At 46.0% G+C, this 22,590-nt stretch overlaps 1 protein-coding gene across 1 annotated transcript; it reads right to left on the bottom strand.

Annotated features, from left to right (window-relative positions):
• Positions 1–349: 349 nt before the first annotated feature.
• On the bottom strand, positions 350–21,419 carry LOC104469731 (exportin-6; the record flags this gene model as incomplete). The annotated part of the gene is made up of 10 exons (XM_010084356.1): positions 21,368–21,419; positions 19,920–20,032; positions 16,729–16,926; positions 13,409–13,568; positions 12,921–12,998; positions 7,749–8,202; positions 4,240–4,366; positions 3,347–3,456; positions 1,115–1,223; positions 350–442 (listed from the first exon to the last, which is right to left on the bottom strand). Coding segments are annotated over exons 1-10 (1,494 nt in total), but the record flags the coding sequence as incomplete, so codon positions are not given.
• Between the last annotated feature and the right edge of the window lie 1,171 nt (positions 21,420–22,590).

The raw sequence follows: 22,590 nt of genomic DNA, 5'->3' as shown, positions 1-22,590 counted from the left end.
CCAATTCACAGCGCTGCCTCCAAACATAAAGACCAAGACAAACAGCGGTGAAGGATTGCTGACAAATATTTACACTTTGAAAGATGGGAATTTCTAAAGAGCTTCGTGTCCGGCAAGTAGGACTCAAATGCTCACTGAAGTACCCTCTTTAAATCACACCAAGGAATCTGACAAAGTCAAAAAACAAGCTTTTTCCTTTAATTTTTTGTCTCCTCCTTGCCAAGTTTTTGCATCCAAAACCATATCTCCCTACTTGTTTGACACTGTGGCCTCTGTCAAACAGCTTGTAACCAACTCCAGCAGTCGGTGCTCATTTCACACCGTGCTATTGGTCTGGATAACTACTTACTAGTGTGGAGAAGGCATGAGTTGGCAAGAGCTCCATGACTTTGGCAACCACTTCCAAGCTCTGGCGCAAGTACCGCTGCCACTCGGTCTGCTGCTGTGGGAAGAAACACCAAGGTGAGCACCGCACTTCAGCGGGAAACAGACAGCTTCTCGTGGACTAGTAGGTCTGAATTGATGCTTGGGCCTAGTTAGCTCCTCTGCAGAGCTTGGCTTTTGCAGACACATGGATACAGAAGAGATATTGCTCACGATTCTCATATGCTGCTAGACATCTCATAAAGAATAATTTTACCAACCCATCCATGCTTTGGGCATGCACACGCATTTCTTTTGGCCATCTACTCCATTTCTACAACTATCAGTACTGAGATAATGTTTACCAATAGCCATTAAGGAGAAATCAGCTTAAATGAAAGCACCAACAATATATACAGCTTAAAGCTTTAGTCTCAAGACATACTTTGGTATTTAAATTCCAAAGCAATCAGGCATGGACACCTAATACTTCTGATAATTATATCTTTTCCCACATAAGAACCAAGCTAAAAACAAAGGTCATATCCTTTCAGTGTGACTTTTAAAGTCCATTTTTGTTAAAAGCATTTCGTGCTGCTTTAAACATCAAACCCCAGACAGAATGGAGTGAAGAAGCAGCTGTCTAGCCTGTACTCCAACGTACAAGCTCTGGGAAAGACAACCTAGGTGTCCCCAGTGCAGGAGGTACCATCTGGACCTGCAGCTGTCCCTGTTCAGCTCTGCTCCTTACATCATCGTCCAGTGTCTCGTCATCCAGCTCCTCCAGCTGTGCCTGGTTATACCTGAACTGGATTCGGTTCAACACCTCTGTCAGCAGCAGAACCAAGGCGTCTTCGTACCTATGAGCATGAAGAAAACAGAGCAAGAGCTTGATCAAGCAGTTCTGCAGAGCCTGCTGCGCCCACGGTCCTTCCAGTACAGCAGATACGGAAGATGCTGGTTTAAAGCGAGCCACTGCAAAGAGCCCGCAGCACAGCTTTATGGGTTTGCTGAGGAAACATCAGGCAGACCCTGGGACTAAGGTATCATCTCTTTTCAGGGCACAGGCTACCTGCAAGGAAAGAGCCTTGGGAATGTCTGATATCCCTCTGCAAGGGAAAGGGAGAAGTGTTAGCAACAGAAGCAGCCCAAGAGTTCAGAACAGGAAAGGCAGGAGTGGCTGCCCAGGAATAATGCAGATGTGCACGAACAGGAGGCACCAAGAGCTTCTCGCTGCTAACCTGCTCCTCAGCAGCTTGTCTGATGCTCTGCTTTTTGGGCAGTGACTGAGGAAGAGATGAAACGGGGCAGTTATTGCTGCCTGCCTCGAAAGGGAACCTCCCTGGAGGCTATTTGTTCTGCTATCCTCTTTACCTACACCGTGCCAAAGAATTCCAGCCCTTGTCCTCTGGAACAAAGCCAGCACTTTTTCTACTTGTATGGTAACATTCAAGGCAGGTTACTGAAAGATATCTTTTAATCTCTCGGAGCTACGAAGCTGGTACAGAGCACAGAAGACCCTCCTTCTCACTGATCACCCAAGAACAATGCCAAGTTGCAAAATCAGCACAGAGCCACCTGGGCATGCATTCATTCCTGGTGACACAACACCAAAGTTTGGGGATTTTGATGGGGTTTGCTTTGATTGTTTTTAAAACCCTCCCTTCTCAGAACAGCTGGGGTGTGATGCAAAGTCATGCTCTTTCCTAGGTGAGATCAGGCTGGAAAATAAGGCATTAGCATCGATGAACAGAGATCCAGAGCACGATGCAATGCCAGGGTCACACACCAGTCAGCAGTGTCACCAGCTAGGCAGCCGAAAGCTCTCCATGAAGGTGCCCCGATTGCCATCTTTTCCGTCACCACATGACATAACCCTGACTTTGTCAATTTATCCAGCAGTGAAAGCTGTAATGTGTGCAAAACACCAAGCTGATAAACCACAGAACAGGAAACTCCGTCAGCGCTCCCGCGGTGTGCGCACTCCCAGACTGCAGCGCTCACGCGGCCGAGAGCGCGCAGGAAGCCACAGCTAGAGAAGCTGTCACTGCAGACAGGGACTTCTGACAAAACAGTGTAAGCTTCAACCACTCACAGGATTTTTTTGTTTGTTCGTTTATAGCCTGACATATCTCCTAGAGAGACAGCTACTGTTAGTTTCAGCTTTCCCCGTAACAAACCCTTTGACAGGAGGACAGCGCAGGTGACACGCACATCAGCCGATGAAGAGCGAGCAGAACGCCAAGGCAGAGTTCAACAGCGTCAGAGAGCAGCACGTTAGGAACAAATTATAACAGAGTTCAGATGCAAATACCTACTACTTGAGAAATTAAAAAAGCACAGTTCCCATGCTGAAAAGAAGAGAGCTGTGTGGTGTGAGCCAGTTCCGCATTTGTTCTTTGTGGTTATGACGCCAGGCTGTCTTTCAAAAACCAACCACTTAGTGTGCTCGAGGGAAAGCAGCTTCCTTCTGCACCCAGAACATAACGTGGCACAAGCTGTGGCACTGTTAAGCCTCCAAAGCTTGAGCAAGACACCAGTATATCCCCCAGATTTTTAAAATGGCAGCAAAGGGGCTTTTATCAGAAGAGAGCCACACATTTCAGGAGACAGCATCTACAAAGGAAGAGCTGCCACCCACTGCTGCAGCTGACACACACACCTACCATCAGAGGTAAGCAAGCGGAACTTTCAACTTCCAAACACCATCTCATCAATATTTCTCAGAAACACTTCCTCTACTTAAACAGGAATTTTAAAATCCTAATTAGATTTTTAAAAATTCCTAGTTCATGAATTAGTTGTATGAACTGCATGAACACTTACTGGGCAACTTACTCTGTGGTCTCCTCCTCTAATATGTGCTAAAATGTGCTCTAAAATTTGCTAAAACATTTTACAGTTCTATGTCAGACTGCAAAGCTTCCTTCCTCTGGCTGCTAGGTTCACACACAACACAAGTGATACTTTCCCAACTGCTCACCTGTTGAGTACTGCTTCTTTGTCTGCCAGACGACTTTTAATTTTGCTAGTCAGATAGTCCAAGAAGAGCATCCAGATGTCTAAGCAAGAAAAGTAACCTTCATGGGTAGGCTGAAATACACCAAAATTCCCAGTGAATATCGTGAGCTACGGCAAGAGTGCTTCACACAATGAAAATATGAGCTAGCATGCACTTCAATCCATGGGAAGAACCTCCTGCTTCTCTGAAAAATTTCTAGGAGGTCACTGGAGAGATTTATAGCTGTCAAACACGAGCAAAAGCTTCTCCCCAGCGGTGAGAGCCCAAGAATTACAAGGGTGGTCTCACGGCTTACTGCATCAGCTTCTAGCATTTTGTAACTTTGCTTCTTGGTCATGATTCACACATGGTGACAATAAACAGGGCTGAGCTGCACTGGGACAGCTTCGACACCAAGGTAACACGTACCAAAAGCCACTGGGTTGGTTTTCGTTTTTAAATACTAAACCTAAAAGTTACAAGGGAAGCCTCAGATCCAGTCAAAGCAGCAGGTTCAGGAGAAAAAAAGCATCCACTGCAAAACAAACAAGCTAGAGACATTTTTCTGGACAACTTGGTCTGTTCCAAGCACTGGCAAAAAAAATAAAAGCAGAAGCAAAGTTAAACACCAGACAAGTTGTTCCTGCAAGGTAACTACGCGTGACTGCTGTCTCCAGCTAAACCCAAGAGCACATTAAGCCATTTCCAAGTCCCCAGCACCACCAGGGAAGTGCCAGCAAGACAAGTTAATTGCTTTTTTCTGGGTTACCTTTAGGTATTACCTTCACTAGGGAAAACAAGCTACCCCTGCTGTACGAGACAACAGAACACAGAGAACAGACCAAAGGGAAAAAAATAATGTTGCGGGGCTGTACCTGATGAAAAGTGTATTTGAACAACAGTGCCAGAAATTCAACCACGGGGAACTGGGAGTAGGATTCGATTCTTCGTAGGTGAACGCTCACAAAGAGCCGGAGAAAGTCTGTAAACTTCTCAATGTAGCTACAACGGAAAGAGAACACCCCTGAGAAAACATGAAGGATGCCACAAGGGAAAGCAATTTCATTGAAATAGTGATAAAATGCACTCAAAATCCTTCCATTAAAAAGAAAGTTACCATTAACAGCCAGTAGAACAATTAAAATAGAAAGCCCTGCAACAATTACCTACAGGACGGGCAACCCTTCATTCCATTAATACCTGAAACAGCAGAAAAGACAGTCTAGTCAAAAGCAACTTTAATATTCAGAGAAGTATAACCGAGTTCAATCAGGTCTGCAAATAAGCACGATCCCCCCACCCTGGAGACGTAAGTATTTGATAGCGAGGGTCATCTTACTGACGCAGACAGGATTAGTGACATAGACCGTACCACTGCGGAATTCAGCTGGAAGCAAGAAGTTAATGCAGCCGTCAGCAACACACAGGTTACAGATCTCCAGGAGGTAAGGGGAGAGCCACGGGGCTGAGCGCTGGAAAGGAGAGCTTCTTCTGCAGCACAGCTCAACTGGCCAAAAGCTTCCGAACCGAGCCCAGGCTTTTGCGGCTGCGTTAGACTACGAAGACAAATCTTCCTCCAAAGCAAGGGGCTACTCAATGCTTGAAACCATGTAAAGTGAAGATCCGAAAAGGAGCCTGCTACCGAAACTTCAGGGAGCCCAGCAAGAGCACGGCCTCCGTGCAAGCACCGGTGGGTTCCCAAGTATGCGACTGGGGAAAAATTCCAAAGACCACAGGGCAGTGAGCTTTTACTGGGGAATGGGATCACACCCTGCTTAAGATGAGCTTCACCAAGGTTAGAAAACAGCTTCACAGCTATACAGAAAAGTGGTAGATACTCCATCAGGATACAGGATCCATGCACTGCAACATCATACGCAAACCGCAAGAGCTCTGCTAATTCAGTGACAAAGAGTACCTGACCTTTTTTTTTTCCCAAATAAGTCAGGCTTTGCAAACTTTCAGACATGCTTGAGCAGTCTGGTTTTACCGTGCTGCCTCGCTCTCCCTTCTCTGCAAACTCCTGATTTTTTTGGGGTAACCCCCTCTCTTTCTAATTAAAACTAACTAAAGCCCAGAAGCACTGACAGCTAACACAGAGCTGCCGCACTGCTGGTTATTACAAGCCTACAAAACCCACACAATATTTTGAATATGCAAAAAGATGACACTGCCTGCTTGACAAGACATCACTAAACATGTCTGATCACTGACCAAACCCTTCAAAAGCACAACTAGCAAAAAAAAATAGTGTCTAAACCTAAACACTGCCTTCAATTTTTTTTCCATTTTTATTTTCTAAAGAGGCTGTGATCACAGACCAGTGAAATTCGTACTTGGCCCTTAGCTCTTCCAGCCTCAAAGCCCCTTCTGCAACCCCTGTGCCGTTGCTCGCATCCTTACGAGCCATTTCCCACCCATACATTGGGATCTTCAAGCTAAAGCCAAACACGAATAAAGCCAGTTAAAAAAAAATGATTAAAAAAAAGATAGTTTAAGCTTACTCTTTTTCTGGACCAGATTGGCAGTACCAACCATTCAAAACCACACTGATTTGGAACAGAACAAAAAGAACCAGCACCAGGAGAGGGATGGCAAGGACAGACCCAGGGCAAGCAGGTTCTGAAGGTGGCAATCTACTGAAGGGAGTTTCTTCAGTGCCAGTTTTGTTTAGGATTTTGTTACTCCAAGCCAGGATGATGTTTTCATGCGGTGAGTTCTTTTTGGACATGAGAGTATAGCTATGCCCTGAAGTGACAAAAGGGGAATCCTCGCATCCTCTTCCACGGAGAGGACAGAGTCAGGTCAGACAACGCTCCACTCCTCCAGAAGCCAGCTGGATTTTTCCAGTCTCCAGAATGTCTCAGTTACTTTCCTATTTCAGACCTTAGCAATGAATGAGGAGGGGTCTCACAGTTACAGACACTCTGTGGATAACGCGCCTAAGGAGCAGAACATAAAGATACGACAATCCCACCTCTGGGAAGGGCAACACAGCTGCCGACCTCCCGCAGCCTCGCCTTTCCGTAAAAGAAAGAAGAAAGTTTAAAAGGGGATTGTGGGCTTCCAGGAGAGCTCTTCTGGAATCCAGAAATCTGGCTCTCTGTGCACGTCTTGTACGCAGATGTGGCAGACTTCTGCCCTCCTAGAACATGTCTTATTTCCAGGAAGCGAGCGATACTGAAGTCTGAGGGAGTTAGTCAAAAAACAAGCCAGGAGAATTCACTGTTAAGCAGAAGTCATGACGAATCTCGATTTACTACCCCAAAGTTATATGTGTACCTAAAGACATGGAAAAAGGGAATTTTAGAGAAGAAGCATGCAAGTGATCTCTACAAAACCCACAGTTTTTTTTTTGATAAATTTGCTAAAAACCTCCCAAAAGCTCAAAAACTTCGCTGCTCCGTCTGGTAACAGCAATATTTTACACAGCAGCACCAGAAATTTATTTCTGTGGAGTACCCGTAGTAAGATACTGAGCACATTTGCACAGTTGCAACCTATTTGCCACCGTCAGCACCAGCCTGCCCGCCATCCCACGGCACACAGCGTGCCGCAACAAGAGGCAGCAGCGCGTTGTCACCTCTGCCACCACCCTGCCAACACATGGATCCAACCGCTCAACACAACAGCAAGACGAGTCTCGCCTTCTCTCCTACAAGTAGGAATATCCGATACAAGAGTCGAGCCGCTCTAGGCACCACAGATGGTGGTAACTCTCTGGGAGGTGACAATAGGCAGCCTCGCAAGGTGCTGCCGCGTCCCTGCTGCCTCCAGCCAAGCACGCCAGACAGCCTCTGCGGCAGAGCCATTCACCGCGGCTGCCAACGGAGCTCCCTGAGCTGTCTTTCAGTGTTGTTTAAAAATTAAAAAAAAAAAAGGTAAAAATAAAAAAGCAATCAGAAACCATGACATCTCAATGAAAGGTAGGAAACTGCTTCTATTTTCATTCAAGTCATGACTCGTGGAATATCTACCCACTCCTCCTGTGTTTGGGTTTAGGCAGAGAAGGCAGCTACCGACCAGGAAGGGGAAGACTGCAATGCCTTTACCTCACTGAGCCTCTTCTGTGTTCTGTTACAACTGAATGAAGGGCAGGGTCAGCTCTTGGGCCACCTCAGACCTGCAGTCAAACAGTAACGAACGGGGGAAAGGGGAGGAAGAGGAGAGGACAGAATACAAACCTGTGCCACCACGGTCCCTTAGCAAACTCAGCCCCTTACCAGAACCTTACCTGCAGGCACCTACCTTTCTGCCTGTCTCCCCCAGCACAGTACTCTGAAAAAAAGGCCATTAGACACACCATGCATGACCGCCAAACAAGACAGTCCTTTAGAAAGCAAGAGGCCCTAGCACAGCTACATAGCTGTTGGATTGCTCTTACCTTTCATCCAGTTCCTCTAGCCGACTCTTCACCGTGTGCGCGTTGTTCTCCTTGGTAATCTTCTGCAGGAGGTAGAAAGTCTGCTGGAACATCCGTAGCAAATACTCTTCGAACTCCATAGGCACGCAGTTCTTAGACATCAGTTCATTGATACAAGACATAGCCAAGACGCCAAGTCGGCCACGCTCCTGTCCCAGCACCGAGTTCTGGCTGCTGCCGTTGACCGAAGACATCTTCCGAACGCGGGTGTCGCAGCCAAAGCGAGCAAAGTGGAAAATGGTGGTGAGGAGGGAGGGGGTGATACTGGTGGACAAAGGGATCCAGCTGAAGAGGTGTGCCAGGCACTCCAGCGCCAGGGAACAGATATATTCACTGTCTGTATCAAGAATGGGGATCGGCTGGTTCAATAATTTGGCCGCACTGGGACTCTGCAACAGGCTACTTAACAGGTCACCTAGGAAACAAAGCACACATCTGCGTTATAAATCAGGGCGACGACCTTCAACCGGTGCAACTGCCAGCCCCAGCTACAGAGCAAAAGCCACCAGAGCCGCTGGCACTCAGCAAGTTACCGTTCAAAGATTTGTCTGAGATGAACTAACCATTTTTGTATTCTGGAATTTTCTGAACTTTTGTTCAGATGACAACAGCAATGCCATGGGATGTATTTTAGGAATTTATTATAAAATTCCCTCCCCTTGGAAGGTCAAGCATCCTTGGCGTAAGCTTGCACAAGTTCTCTGGCACATCCACGTCACACTGAACCTCGGCAGAGCTGCTTCTGCTCGCGTAGCACAGCTTGTGGGTGATGTAAGAGCAGAGGTACCGAGTCACACCAAAAAGCCGAGCAAGCGAGGTACCTTTTCTCAGTGACCAAAAGCCCAGCGCAGGCACAGACCACATTCTTCAGCCTCCAACCACTCACACTGGAAAGGCTTCCTGAGCTGGATGGGGTTTGAAGCATTCTGCACAGCTTCAGGATTTATATTCCATTAACTTATCCAGTCTCCAGCTAAAGCCACATGCACTTAATATTTGCAACATCCTGTGACAGAGCTCCACAGCTTAACTATAAGCTGGTTTTTATCTGGGACCAGTCAGCTGCTAGTTTCATCTCCTACCTCCTGCACCCAACAAGGAAAAGAAATAACCTCCTTCCATTCACCTTCTATGTGTCACTCAACAGCTTCCTATTGCAGCTCCTTGCTCTCAATTGCTTTGAGAGAATGAGAGTGCTACTTTTCTCGTTACTCACATGGAAGCCATTCAACACCCTCAATCATCTTTACCACCTTTCTACACAGCTTTCATATCGACACAGGAAGACCAGACCCGCAGCTGCTATCCAGGCGCAGAGGAACCTGAATTCCGCACAGCACCACCGCCGTTACCTGGTTTGGACGGCCACCCCCCGAGAGTTTTCTAGAATGCTCTCGTCTAACACTCCCAAGCTAATCCCACACGCCAATGGCGAGTTTGGAGCCCATGATTTGGGATGAGATGAGCATTGCTCTCCCTGCCCAAACGCAGGTTATACTCACGTGCATCGTGTTTCACCTCCCATCTGCCCAGAGACGTGCAAGATCTCCCTACAAGTCTTCAGCCACACCTCCTTTTCCTGTCCCGACCACGTTGGGGCCACCAGCAATCCTCCTTGTCTCTTTCCCGAGCCCCTTCCCCACACTCTAACAAGCGCATCCACGAGCACAGTCCCAAGCAGTGCTCCACAGGTGGCAAGGGGACCATCTCCACTTACCTTCTAACCAACTTTTCAGCAACACAGAGACTCCCCTTCTCCCTGACGGCTTTCACTTTCTCAAAAGCTTTTAGCATTCTTGGAAGCTTTAGGGCAATGCAAGCAGCCAGCCCCAGCCAGGCTGCCCGTCCCCGCAGCACCTGCCACCAACACCCCCACAGCCCACACGCTGGGAACCCATTCACCTTCCCCAAGGATTCAACACCCTTCTCTTCCTTGAGCACAAATCATCTCTTCACCTTTAGAAATCCACAGGCATTTGTTATGTTACAGACTTTAAAGTTCTCCCCAGAAAATCCGAGTAATTTATTTTTTGAAAGTGAAACGACCCAGCACATCAGCAATACGACAATAACAGATACGATTTACCGAGCTATTTCCAAAGTACTCAAAAGCACGCATGATGAACACATTCCTCTTCTTAACTCTCCATTTTTCATCAAGATCGATGTCTTATTAAATTCATAACTCCCTGCCATACCCATATCATTTCTCTCTCCTCCGCTCCAGGAACTTAAGGCACCATGCTCCTCCAGCTGGATCAGATAACCCTGCACTCAGTCTTCACATCAGAGCAGCCCCTACGGTAACATTCCCAACTAGACATACGCTGCAGTGCAAGAGTCATTTGCACTGGGCTTTTACAGAAGCACACATGCCTCTCTCAAACGTCCAGTCCAAACTCCTCAAAAATCAATGAGAATCAAAGATTCTCATCTGTTAATGCATCAGGACCAGAAACCGTAAATTAGGTCCCTGTAACTCACAGCAGTTGGTCCGAGTGCTTTGCAGCCAGATAAATCACTGAAGCTCAGAGTTTAGGGGATTTTAAGTTCTATTTGGTGTCTTTGCAAACAGGTGATGAATTCACAGGATCAACGGCATCCACACACAAGGAGAAAACTCTCGGGGAGGGGCTGGGATCAGGCTAGTTCTGCAGAAGCAAGCAGCAGCAAACGTCTCTGCTCCTCATTTGTTTACTACACGCGAGTGACTATGTCCAAAGGAAGGGATCCATCACGTAAAGAGATATAAATCACGCAAAGACATTCGGAAGCTGAGAGATTATTGCTGAGTAAATTCTGTACTGATGCAATAACTCAAACGTTTCCCAACATAGGACATTTATCGGCGTTCCTTTGCTGAAGTGGCAGGGGAAATGCATTCAGCACTGTCTTCGAGTGCTATTTAAAAACTCTGCAAGACTTGCAAGTAACAGTTCCACTCTGCTTCCCTGTGCCAAAAAAAGGAAGCAAAGGTTTTCCAAGTTCCTAAAGAGATCTTGGCTCTGACAAAAACATTAACCTTTTATAGGGACTCTGAAGTTTAACGTGCTTTTTGGAACACCTTCAATTTCACCTGAATGGAAAAGAAAAAGGTGGTGGCCTCATCTGAGCAACAAAAAAGTAGAAGCATCACCAGTAAGCAGGAATACTTTGGTGCATGAATGAGAGTCAAACATAACAATACATGGGTACAAAGATTTGGTCAGCTTACAGATTTTACAAATTTTAAAGGAGAGAGAAACAATTAGCATCCCCCACGCAGAATTTCACGGCAGAGTTTCACTAAAGCCACGTTTGTCCCACAGTTCACCTTCCAATCACGAGTCCGTCTCTGCCTGCACACCCAGTCCAGCAGCTGTGCAATGCCACGACTGCCACTCACTGACATCGACTTGGGGCTCCGGCTTTAAGCCCCATGGGTTCTCCATGTCAGCAACCCCATCAGTGCTCTTCTGCCGCTTGGTCTTTTGACCGATCGTATCACCAAATAGTGACCCAAGGGACACTTGGTTAATAAAGTAAAGGAAAAAGAGTCCTTCACGAGATCCAGCAGCGGACAAGAGGGAAGCACTCAGCGCTCTTCCTTTTAACATCAAGAACTCAAAGCACAACCAGTTTTAACGTGGAGAGAGTGGTTAAGGCAGAGCACAGAAAAAAAAACCCATAAAGTTTCAAATAAAGGAGTTTGCACAGGCAGAACCCAGGGAAATGAAGTCTGAACTTCTAAAGGAATTCTCAGTGAAGCCTTAATTACGAGCAATTATCTTGAAACAAGGCTGTGTGAGAAGTTTGTTTGTTCTCCCTGAAAGGGGAGGAAGGACAGACCCAGAACATCAATGCATCCTACTTGCACTTTGAGAAATATGGTCTAAAGTCACAAGGTGAACGTGCAGGTGGATGAAAAGCTGCCTCTAAAATGTTTGCTAGCTACAGCAAAATCCACACCCCCCCAAACCCAAGGAAATATTTCTTCCATTTAAGTTTATGTTTTGCATATAAATATAGAAGTGTCTTAAGCTCTTCTACAGGAAAGCAGCACTCGAAATTCTGCTTAAACTTAAATGTGAAAGTTTTAACACTAACCAAAACATTACCAAAAGCTCATCCCAGGCAGCTGTCCTAAGCTGACTAGTGCAATCTGGCCACAAGGACATGATCAGCAACTCTCAATTAACTGCTTCAGGTCCCAAAGCCAGGTGAGATGAAGGGATCCGATTGTGTTAACTCACAGAACACATTGCACCGAGCACAACTTGGTATCGGTATGACCCTGGAGAAAGAAATATCAGATCCACAAGCGTTTCATCTTCTCCCTATGGACAACCGGGTATTTCAGGTTTCCAGACCCTAAGCTCATCTTTTTCCTTGTTAAAAGCAGACAGAGCCAAGATCAGACAACATACTGACATCATGTATTTCTTCTTGCTTTGTTTTCCAAGAAGCAGGAGTAAAGACACCACAATCTGCTGGACAATGCTTGGGTGAGCCAAATGTAACAACCACCCGCGTGCCACCACGGCACACGAGGAACGGGGAGTCATCAAGACCAGCGTTATGCCTGGGGTGACCCTACACATCTATCCCCTATTCAGCCTTAGCAGGATGAGTGAAATGTGTGCCAAGTAAAAGGACACAGAAATATATTCTCTATTTTGAAAGGAACTGAGAAATATATATGTAAATGAATTCAGATCAGATTAACACCATGCAGACAACTAATTTTCACCATACATATGCACAAAGTCCTGGTGACTTTTTTTTTTTAGGGCTTCAGTTTTGCTCCACTCTGGCTTCTGAGGTGCTTACAGCTGAAATTCAGAGAAGACAATGCCAGCTCACTGATGTTAGAGCATTTTGCATTGATGCTTCAGAAAGCTTTTTGCCATCTGAGGACGCCTAGCAGCTATATGTGCCCTTTTCAATGAGGTGGCATTTTCAGTGGGGGATCCCCTACGGTGGAAATTACTTCTTTATGCAGGGTTTGTCTTTCTGACCAGAAATTTGCTGGTCTACGAAAAGCTCTAGGAAAGGGTTATTACAAGAGGTTTGACAGTAAAGGAAGGAACCTATGCCTGATATTGCAAGTGTAAGTACATGGAAATATCATCTTGTACCTTTACCCATCCTTACCACTTTCTCCTGAAGTTGGGGATGGTGGTGGAGTGGCAGCAGTAACGCTGTGTTTGTCCCAGATGCTCTCCAAAATACCTGCCCAAAGAGATAAATTTCAGAACCACCTGCTAAGAGACAGATTCATCTAACAAACATCCTGGAGACTGCAAGAGAACTTTGGTAGAACACATCTTTAGTGCTTTGACAAGGAACTTTGTCTTCTCTTAGGGAGCCCAAAGAAATTACCAAGTGCTTATACACACAATCTCAACCCCTCTTTGTAAAGAGGGACGTACATAGCTACACAGCTGCTCTGCTACACAAGCTGGTTTCACAATAAGCTGACCCAAATGCCCAAGGGTAGAGTTGAGCACCCACACTGCAGGAGCAGCCACTATGCCACCCACACGTTGCTCCACTGAACCCAGAACGAGCGACTTTGCCAGCACCTCAGGGATGGTGAAGGAGGATGTTTGTTTCAACACTGCAAGCGCAGCAGCTCGTACCTGTGAGGAGCCCAAGCACTGTTTGCACCTGGTCTAGGAGCAGCTTGCGTAGCTCTTCTTTGCGGGCTACGCTCAGATCTTCCCGCGGACACGCCAGTTCTTCCGAAGTAGTTTTCAACATGATCAATCCCAGAGGGGTGGTCACAGGAGACTGAATTAACTGAAAGGAAAACACACAAATGCAACATGTGATTATGATATTCTGCAAAACTGTCGGCTGACAAAGGGGGTTAGTAACACTACTAGCAGTTTACTCATGCTTCAAGACCAAGGCAGCAGTAGCAGTTCCCGCAGCTGGCAGTGCTGCATGTCGAGGGAAGAGAGCTGCAAATACTCCATTTCCTGAGATATTAATCTACGGTGTTGCAACAGGTCAAGTACCACGGGAATCCTCGGGGTTTCAGAGAGCTTTCATCATGTCACTGCACATGTTCTCTGTTCCTGCGTGTTTACCAGTAACAGTTTGTTCCTTCTGTTTACTGCCTTCTGCTGACATCACCACTTCTCAGAACCGCCCCAGCGCCGGCAGGTTCCCCACGTACGAGGCTGCCACTGCCCCACGCTCGGGGCAGAGCCGGCACCGCCAGCCCAGCAGTTTCCCATTAAAAGCCCATCCAAAATGCTGCAGCCAATATCAGGTGACAGAGGAACCCAGCTAAGGGATACAACCTCTCCTTGCATCTGTATTGCATCTCAAACTGGAAAGCACATTTACCCTAAAAAGAGTGACTTTCACCATGGACAGAACACTCAGGAACAGGACCAACACCATGATTGTTGCTTTCATTAGCCACTGGGACAGTAAAGACACATTCAAGTGGGATCAAGTTTTATTTTCAGCTGAAATTCAATGCTGCTCTTCTCTGTCCACCCAGAATTATCCAACACAATTTATGTGCTACACCCTCGGGGAGAAAAAGCCTAAAGCCAATCACAATTACTACAAGCAATCCTTGAAGCCATAAATTCAGCCACACAGGCTGACCTTGTTCCTACTCTCCTTGACCCACTAAACCAGAGACATGCCGAGTTAACACTGCTAAGGCTATGCAGTTTGGTGAAATACACGGGGGGAAAGCCCACCTAAAAGTTCTTAGTCTAGATGTATGTTGGCTTTTAGAAAGGAAGCAAGATGGCACAGGAACAGACTGCTAAAAAAAATATTAAATTAAATACACAACTTGTTACTAAGTTGCAAAGAGACTGAACATCTCTCCTCAGAATATCTTCTGACAGTACCAGGAAGTTTAGCAATACCACGCACTGGCACTTCAAACAAATTTCATACTTCTAAAGTAGCAGCACTTTATGTGTAAAATTATCTGTTTTGCATAATGACAATACAATAGTCCAAATTCCTTTTCATCTCCATCTCTCCAATGGTTCGGTAAAAGTTTGAGAGGCTACTTAGAGTACTGGGATACATGTTAATGCTAAAGAAGCAAAAAATTGCTTCAAATTATCTCAGAAGAAAGTCTTGAGAGGACTCATCTGCAACTCTAAAAGCAAGTCATTCCGCTCCTGCGTTACTCTGCTTCATTTTGAGGTCCTGAAGTTCAGTATTAGTGTTTTTCTTCCACTTTCCCTGAACATTCTTGGAAGGTATCTGCTATAGAAAGTAATTTATGGGAACATTTCCCTCTGAAGCTGAGTTCACAAGGAGAGGCTTAAAGAAAAATAGATACCCAAAGCAGGCTCTGCAATCATTTAGGATAGCCTCCAAAGTGCTAGAAAAGCAAGTGGAAGCTCAGAAATTCAATTGCAGATCCAGGTGAAATGAAACTGGAAGCGCAGACAGTTGTCTCAAAGTACTTTTGTCAATTTGACAATTCAGGAAAAAATTGCAGCCTGCTGCCCTACATGATTACAGAAAGCTATGTGAAAAGAGATTACACCAGTTAGTAACAAGCTCTGTGTGGGAAGTTAGCATTTTTTAAATCTTGCAATTAATACTAGATCCATGTCTTAACAAATAAACTCCTGACACTCAGGGACTCTGACTTTTTTTTTTTTTTTAATAACTGCCTTGTGGCTTGTCTGTGGGCACAGCCACATTCAAATCCTGTAATTATGTCAGCAGAAAAAGACTATGCAGCACTTCAGTTTATACTCGGCTTCTTTAAGCCAATTACGAACAATTTTAAGAGAAGTGGAGACAAAGCACTCGAGCCAGAAGAGGAGGTTTGCACCAGCCTGGTTCGGCTCCTGGGGCAGCGGGCTGCTACGCCTGGCTCAGCCTTCACCGTGGAGATACTGCATCACAACCAACATGAAACTAACGGCCTGTCTCAGCCAGGATCCTCAAACACATCCTCTAGTCCTCCTGCCAGAGCCCTCTTACGCACCCCAACAACATCCCACCCCAACAACATCCCGTTCGTGACCTCACACGAGGAGGTGCCAGAGACTTTAGGGTATCTTTGGCTATTAAGTGAAAAATCTCCAACAGCTACATTCAGAAACTTCACTTTTGAGAATCATCCCGTGGTGCCTCCATAGTTTTACTGACTTGTTTCTTTAAAGAACAACCTACAACCTCTACATTTTCAACAACTACTCCTGAATACTTAAAATTCAAAGTGCAGCTGATACTCGCTGCGCAGTATTGTCCCTTTGTCAAAAAACTTACAGCTCTAGAAAGAAATGGAACATGTAGGAAGCTAAGGGTTATTTGCAAAATTAAAAAGGAGAAGGAATTGAAGAAGCAACTTTGTTTTTCATGTAATTTTTTAATCTGTGTCCAGGGAAGTCACTGCTCAAGGAAACAAATCATTAAGGTTGGAAAGGACCTCAAGGATCATCAAGTCCAACTGTCAACCCAACCCCACCCAACCCACTAACCCATGTCCCCAAGCACCACATCCACACGTTCCTTGACCCCCTCCAGGGATGGTGACTCCACCACTGCCCTGGGCAGCCTGTTCCAATGCCTCATCACTTTTTCAGTGAAGAAATTTTTTCTAATATCCAGCCTAAACCTCCCCTGGTGCAACTTGAGGCCATTTCCTCTTGTCCCATCACTTGTTCCTTTAGAGCAGAGCCCAGCACCCCCCTCACTGCCCCCTCCTTTCAGGCAGCTGTAGAGAGTGATGAGGTCTCCTCTCAGCCTCCTCTTCTCCAGACTGAACCCCCCCAGTTCCATCAGCCGTTCCTCGTCAGCCCTGTGCTCCAGACCCTTCCCCAGCTCCGTTGCCCTTCTCTGGACCTGCTCCAGCCCCTCAATGTCCTTCTTGTGGTGAAGGGCCCAAAACTGAACACAGTATAACAAAACAACATCTCTCAGTGAATGAAACCAAATTTTATCTTTAGAAACTTCTTACCTGCAAGATGTTAGTGAAGAAGTCATGGTAGAACATGGGCCAGTCTTGCCGGCCAATGTCCACGATGACTTTGCAGAGTTTGTTCCTGATGAAGTAAGGCAGAGTTTTGTGGTGAGCCAGGAGCAGCTTGGGCAGGCAGCTGCGGATCTCCATTTTGTCTTGCGACGGGACCCCAAGCCACATCTTATTGATCAGGTTCTGGAAAAGAGACAGACCTCCTAACTGAGCTCACCTTAGACACGCCTCACTGAAAGAGCGAGAGGTCACGGACACAGGGCAGGGACAGGGCACCAGGCAGGGCTGCTGCAGGTGATGCCCCAGGATGGCCAGTGCCCATCTCAATGCACTGGGAAAAACCTGCAGCTTCCAAATCTACCCAGGCCTGGGCCATTGAAAACTCCAGCACCTGTCTTTGGTGTGGTTCAACCTTCTCTGCTGCCTGGAGGTAAGGAAACAAGCAGGTATCAGCAGGTTAAACAGATGTTTCTCTGTTGTTAGAGCTCTGACACAGGAAAAGAGCTGAAATTTAAGATGCTTTAAGTGCCCAGCAGCCCAGCACCAACCCTTGAAGCACACGTGGAGGTGAGTGTGTGCAAGCTAAGCCAGGCAGAACCAGAGCAGAGCGCCCTGCACCACGAACTTGGAACAAGCTTTGCTACCTGATGGGGTACTCGACCAAAGGCAGCGATGGCTCAAGCTGCAGAACAACACTCACACCTTGTTGCTTACAAGCCGCACAGTGTACTGGAATGAGCTCCAGCAAAAACCCAAACCCTCACCACTAACGTTACCAGATTCGTAGAAGCCGTCCAACATCAGTCTCACCAAAGATGGGTTTCAACGCGCCAGAAATTGCTGCCAATGTCTCTTTGAATACTCCATCGTTTCTGTTCACCGATAAGTCACAGCAACCAGCATGTGACCGTTTTAACTGGTTCTGGGTCAAGCAGAACCAGCTGGCACGCATGTAAAGTATTTCCACTATCTTTTAACCCTGGACACCTAGATTTTCACCTTTAAAAGGGGAAGCATAGCCTTGTATGAAGCAGGTAAAAAAACCAGAGGGGAAGCAAGTTTGGTTTTCAATGACTCTGATGCCACCCAGGTCTCCTGAAGCCAAGCTGGAAGGTCACCCTTGGAGTGACAGGGCACCACTGTAACAGAAAGCTGTTAGTCCACTTATAGCAGGACAAAATCCATAAGAAGGCAGAGTTGCAAATGGCCTTCCTGCCATGCTACAATCCCATTCAGGGGCTCTGGAGCATTGGGAGCTGAGCCTCTGGGGATAAGTTACTGAGGGATGCCTGTACCCATCCGCAGGCATGCAGCCTGGAGAGCCCAACAGCAGCAGATACAGCGAAGGGCTTGCTGCAGCAAATGGAAGATGATTTACGGTCAACGCAGACCCAATTCCCAGTACAGACATACTGCAGAGGCACCAGTTCACAGTGCAGAGTACAGAGCTATATTGACCCATTAAGCTCCTCAAAGAGGGTGCTCTTTGGGTTTTGTCGCAGAGAAGATCCAGAAGTATTGCTTAAAAGCAACAAAGACCCAACCAAATGAGAGTTCCTTGATGCAAGTCCAGAAGGAGAGTTTCAGAAGTCCAAATAAAACTGGAAGAGGCTTTAGCTTTAACATTCATGCTTTAATGCCCACTGAGTTTTGCCCTACTTGTTTGACCTGAAATCAGCAGCTTTCTCCACCCGTGAGATGTTTTGGGGAATGTGTTCTCTTTTCCAAAAGCAAGGATTGAAAACAGTTCATCTGGAAGGAGGCCAAGAGGATTTTTATTCCAGACCCACTGTTACCTTCCTAGACATTCTCAAAAATACAACATTCTCAGGAAGTTTTGGGAATGGTCCTTGTGTTTATATACAAGCTTTTACCGACACTCAGTACCCACCGACAGCTGACTGATGGAGTTGCAGACTGAACAGACTACAGCTACGAGGACCAGTCAAACACGCAGCACTACAGCAGTTAACTTTGGAAATTCAAGATCCTAATCGCTCTGCTGAGCTGCGGACTCGTGTCCCTCACCTTATACTTGGACAGAGATTTCTTTGTTCTGCTTCCTTCTGGGCACAGTTATTTTTTCAGCACTACTCCCCTTGCTCCAGAGAAGCAGAGCCTCAGACACCAAATGTTTTCCTCTTCATGAAAATCAGTTTAATTATTGCAGGCTGCTGCTGCTGTGTGACATCCATCCCCAGGGCAGGGAACACCCAAACCATTCATCATTTTGCCTTTTTGAGACAGAGGAAAACCAGATTCAGTTTGCTGATCAAGTCCAGACTCCCTGTGCAACCCCAGAAAAATAAAGTGAATATTTTAAGCAAAGAAGTCAACAACAACATGGATACTTCAGCAGAACATCACAGCTCTTAAAAACAGAGTTGTTTGCTCTATCTAGAAAGTGGCCCACTGCAATGGATACCAAACCCCTCTGATTTCGGAGAACCAGCCAAGAACACAACACAGAGGCCACAAACACACCAAGGTGACGTGGGACATCAACCAAACCCCAGAATATCGCTAGGGAAAATAAACACCACACTGGTCACTGAGAAATCCGTCGATAAAACTTAGCTGTCCACAGAATACGTCTATTCCTTCCAGCAGATACACAAATCAATATTCAGGCTTTTAACAATAACTTTGTTCTTCTATAAAGAGGTAAAGAGTGGGATGTGGTCTTCCAGAAGAGCGCTTACCTCTCCAACAAGCACATACGCTTGTGGGATGTCGTTCAAGAGCATCAACCACAACTACAAGAGGTCAGGAAAATAAAAGCGACTTTGTCTTCCCTAGCATTCTTCTTAGCGTTAAAGTTTGCAGCAGCTAGTACCAGGTAATCACGCACATATTTCTGACCATAAAAAGAGTATAAAAGCAATAACATTCTTAAAAGCATTGTGCAGAAAACTCAAGCAGCCTCTGAAACTGGAGGTAATTTGGACTTTGAGATGCCAGGAAATTAATTCTTCAACTTGTGTACAAAGATTCATATTCTCCTACTCTTAGCCTGCCATTAAGCAACCTCTCTAGGAGAGAGCAATAAAAGCATCCTTTATCACCGTACTTACTCGGACTGCCATTTTAGACAAACATTTTCAAACAAAATCGATTGCCATCCAAAACTGCACCAAACAGAAAAGGCACTGAGCAGGCATCAGGACACATCTTACCTCAAACACAGTCAGACTGTACATCATCACGTAGTCATTTCTTGTACTTGACAGGAAATAGAGGCAGAATCTCCAGGCTCCTATTTGCTGGGCAAAGTTATTTAAAAGCTCCTCTGAAAAAATAAAGTTTTAAAAAATTACATGAAAATTCTTAAGCCGTAAACAAATCCGTAACAATGTATAGTGATAGCTCAATAACACACTGAGCATGAAAGAAGCCCCATGTCCAGGGAATGACTCAAAAAACCTGGAGGAGGGGGAAAAATAAAATAAAAATCACACTCCAAAGTATTACAGGCAACCTAACAATAGGGCTTTAATGACAACAAAATAGCTGTCATTTTAGAATACAGTTTTGACATAAATACTACACCTAACAATTGAATATTAAAACAAATCACACAAAAATGATATTATGACCATTACCATTTCATGCACAAAAGCCAAATGCTGGGACAGCAGGTCACTGTGAAAGCCCAGGAGCGCTGGTGGTACAAACCACCCCTGTCCTCACGCAGCTGCCCCGAGAGCCCTTGACTTTCCTGTAGGGCAGCATATCAAAAACCTCTCCAAACACTCAGGTACAGGCTTTGGTCATCTCACATCAAGCCACCACGTACCAAATGTGACAAAGAGAAAAGCTGCAATGGCTGTTTTACAGGCTAACCACATTTAAGCCTTAATTGATTTCTTTCCTGCAATTTAAGCAGGAAAATGGGGGATACTGAAGGCTTTTACCTTTTCCACAGCAGGAGATCTCCACAAAAGGAAAAAAAGAAACCTGACTTGCCTAGTTGCTTATTCTTTATTTTAGCAGATGTCTGGGAGAAGTCTTTCATGCTGACTGTACTGGTGCCACTGAAGTCAGTGATGGCAGAAGTTTGAGAAGAAAAGCAAGCTGCCTATTTACACCCATTCACCACGGATGCACGCAGCTCATCTCCAGCACCTGTACCATCTCTGCTGCTTTTCAGGAGGACAGACTTAATAACACCAGCCAAAACGAAACCTCACTGTTTATTCCTACGTGTCATTTCACATTAACTAGGACACTCTTCTGCTTCCCCTTCCTAACGCTGAGTCCATGCTCCACCTCTAGGCTGAAGGCAGAGGCTTTCCAGGACACGCAATTCAACCATGTCCAGGCAGAGAAAAACATAACATCCTTCTCCCACCCTAACCAACTAACCACCCTTGATAAAAAACTACATCTCCATGCTCACAGCAGTAGACAGTTACCGACATATTAATCATCTACAGGACCTGCTATGGGATCCCCAAAACCCAGACGATGTAAGCCTCCAAGTTCATACACCAGCAGGAGAGGCTCAGATGCCAGTTCAGTATCAGGCAGAACGCCTTGCTCTATTTGTTTAACATAACCAAGCCACCTTTGCTGAGGTCTGCAGGCAGCAGAAGGCAAAAGGGACCATCCTTGAGAAGCTCACCTATCTCGCGTTTCCGCTCATTCGTTGTGCAATTGTGGAAAAACTCTGTCATGAGACTCTCCAGAGCCCGGAGCGAGGCTTCTTCGGATGCCTGGGAATGACATGTAAAGGAAAGAGTTAAAACTAACCTCCCTCAGGAGGCAGCTATCATTCATGTCACTGATGCACCCGAAACCCAACAAGAGCACAAAGGTCAGAGGGCAAAATAATCTGGAATTTAAACTGCTTACTGATGTCCAGTAGCAACAAGATTTGTCTGCTGCAGGCGAAAGCTTTGGATACGAAGGAGAATTTGCTCAGCTGCCTTAACTGATGAAAACAATGAGAACTTTCCTTTTTTTTTTTTTTTGGTGGCATTTAGTAATTTTAAGTCAGCTTGCCCTTGTCGTATAACTCTCACAAAGACAGCAAGTTCAACCGAAGATGCTTTCAGATTTTAGAGATAATAAACACAGTGACAGCACAGAGAGCAGGAACTTTCCTGACCCCTATTCCCATCTTTGCCTCCAGTGCCACGCTGCCACCGGCAACACCGACGGTGCTCAGCAGTAGCAGCTTGAAAGATTAAGGACCTTCCAGCACTCTGAAAAGCAATACGCAAGTATTCAGCAATTTGAACATCCCCCCCATGCCCAAATTTAGCTTTTATTATTGGAATTCATCACTTATAGCTCAGTGTTTAAAAGTCATTTTAAAAAATCAGAATTAGTATACAGCCATTGCAAGGTCACTATGGTTTTGCAGCTCTCTGGAGTCAGGATGATTTTCTTCTGTAACAGTTCAGCACCGAGCTGAGCCTCTCCAGCTGTGCCGCACTCGCCTCACGCTCCGAGCCCGATAATGGGCAGCCTTGGCGAGCGGACCACTCCATGAGTCATTCCTCTCCTGCTTTCAACCCATACTATCAATAATAAATGCATCGAGAGTCAAGCCTCGACCTTCCTCTGCACAGAAACAAAGTGAACCATTAAAGAAAACTGAAAGTCCTGCCTCAAAAGAAAATAAAACCAGAAACAAACCCCATGACTGGCAGTCTTCTGCAACAAGATGAGCAAGTGGGACAACTTGCAGCCACACCGCAGGCTCCTGCCAGTTCCCATTTCCACGTACAACAGCTTCCCAAGGACCTCCCCAGGGCCAAGCAGCAGGAGACCCTCCCCAACAGCCCGGGGTGGGATGAACCCCCAGAATGGACACGCAATAGCGTGGGAGGGCAAGTTCAG

The sequence above is a fragment of the Pterocles gutturalis genome, unplaced genomic scaffold (assembly GCF_000699245.1).
Source record: "Pterocles gutturalis isolate BGI_N339 unplaced genomic scaffold, ASM69924v1 scaffold45010, whole genome shotgun sequence".
NCBI classification, from domain to species: Eukaryota; Metazoa; Chordata; class Aves; order Pterocliformes; family Pteroclidae; genus Pterocles; species Pterocles gutturalis.
Note: the sequence above shows the minus strand (reverse complement) of the source record. Positions and strands in the feature narration are given on the sequence as shown.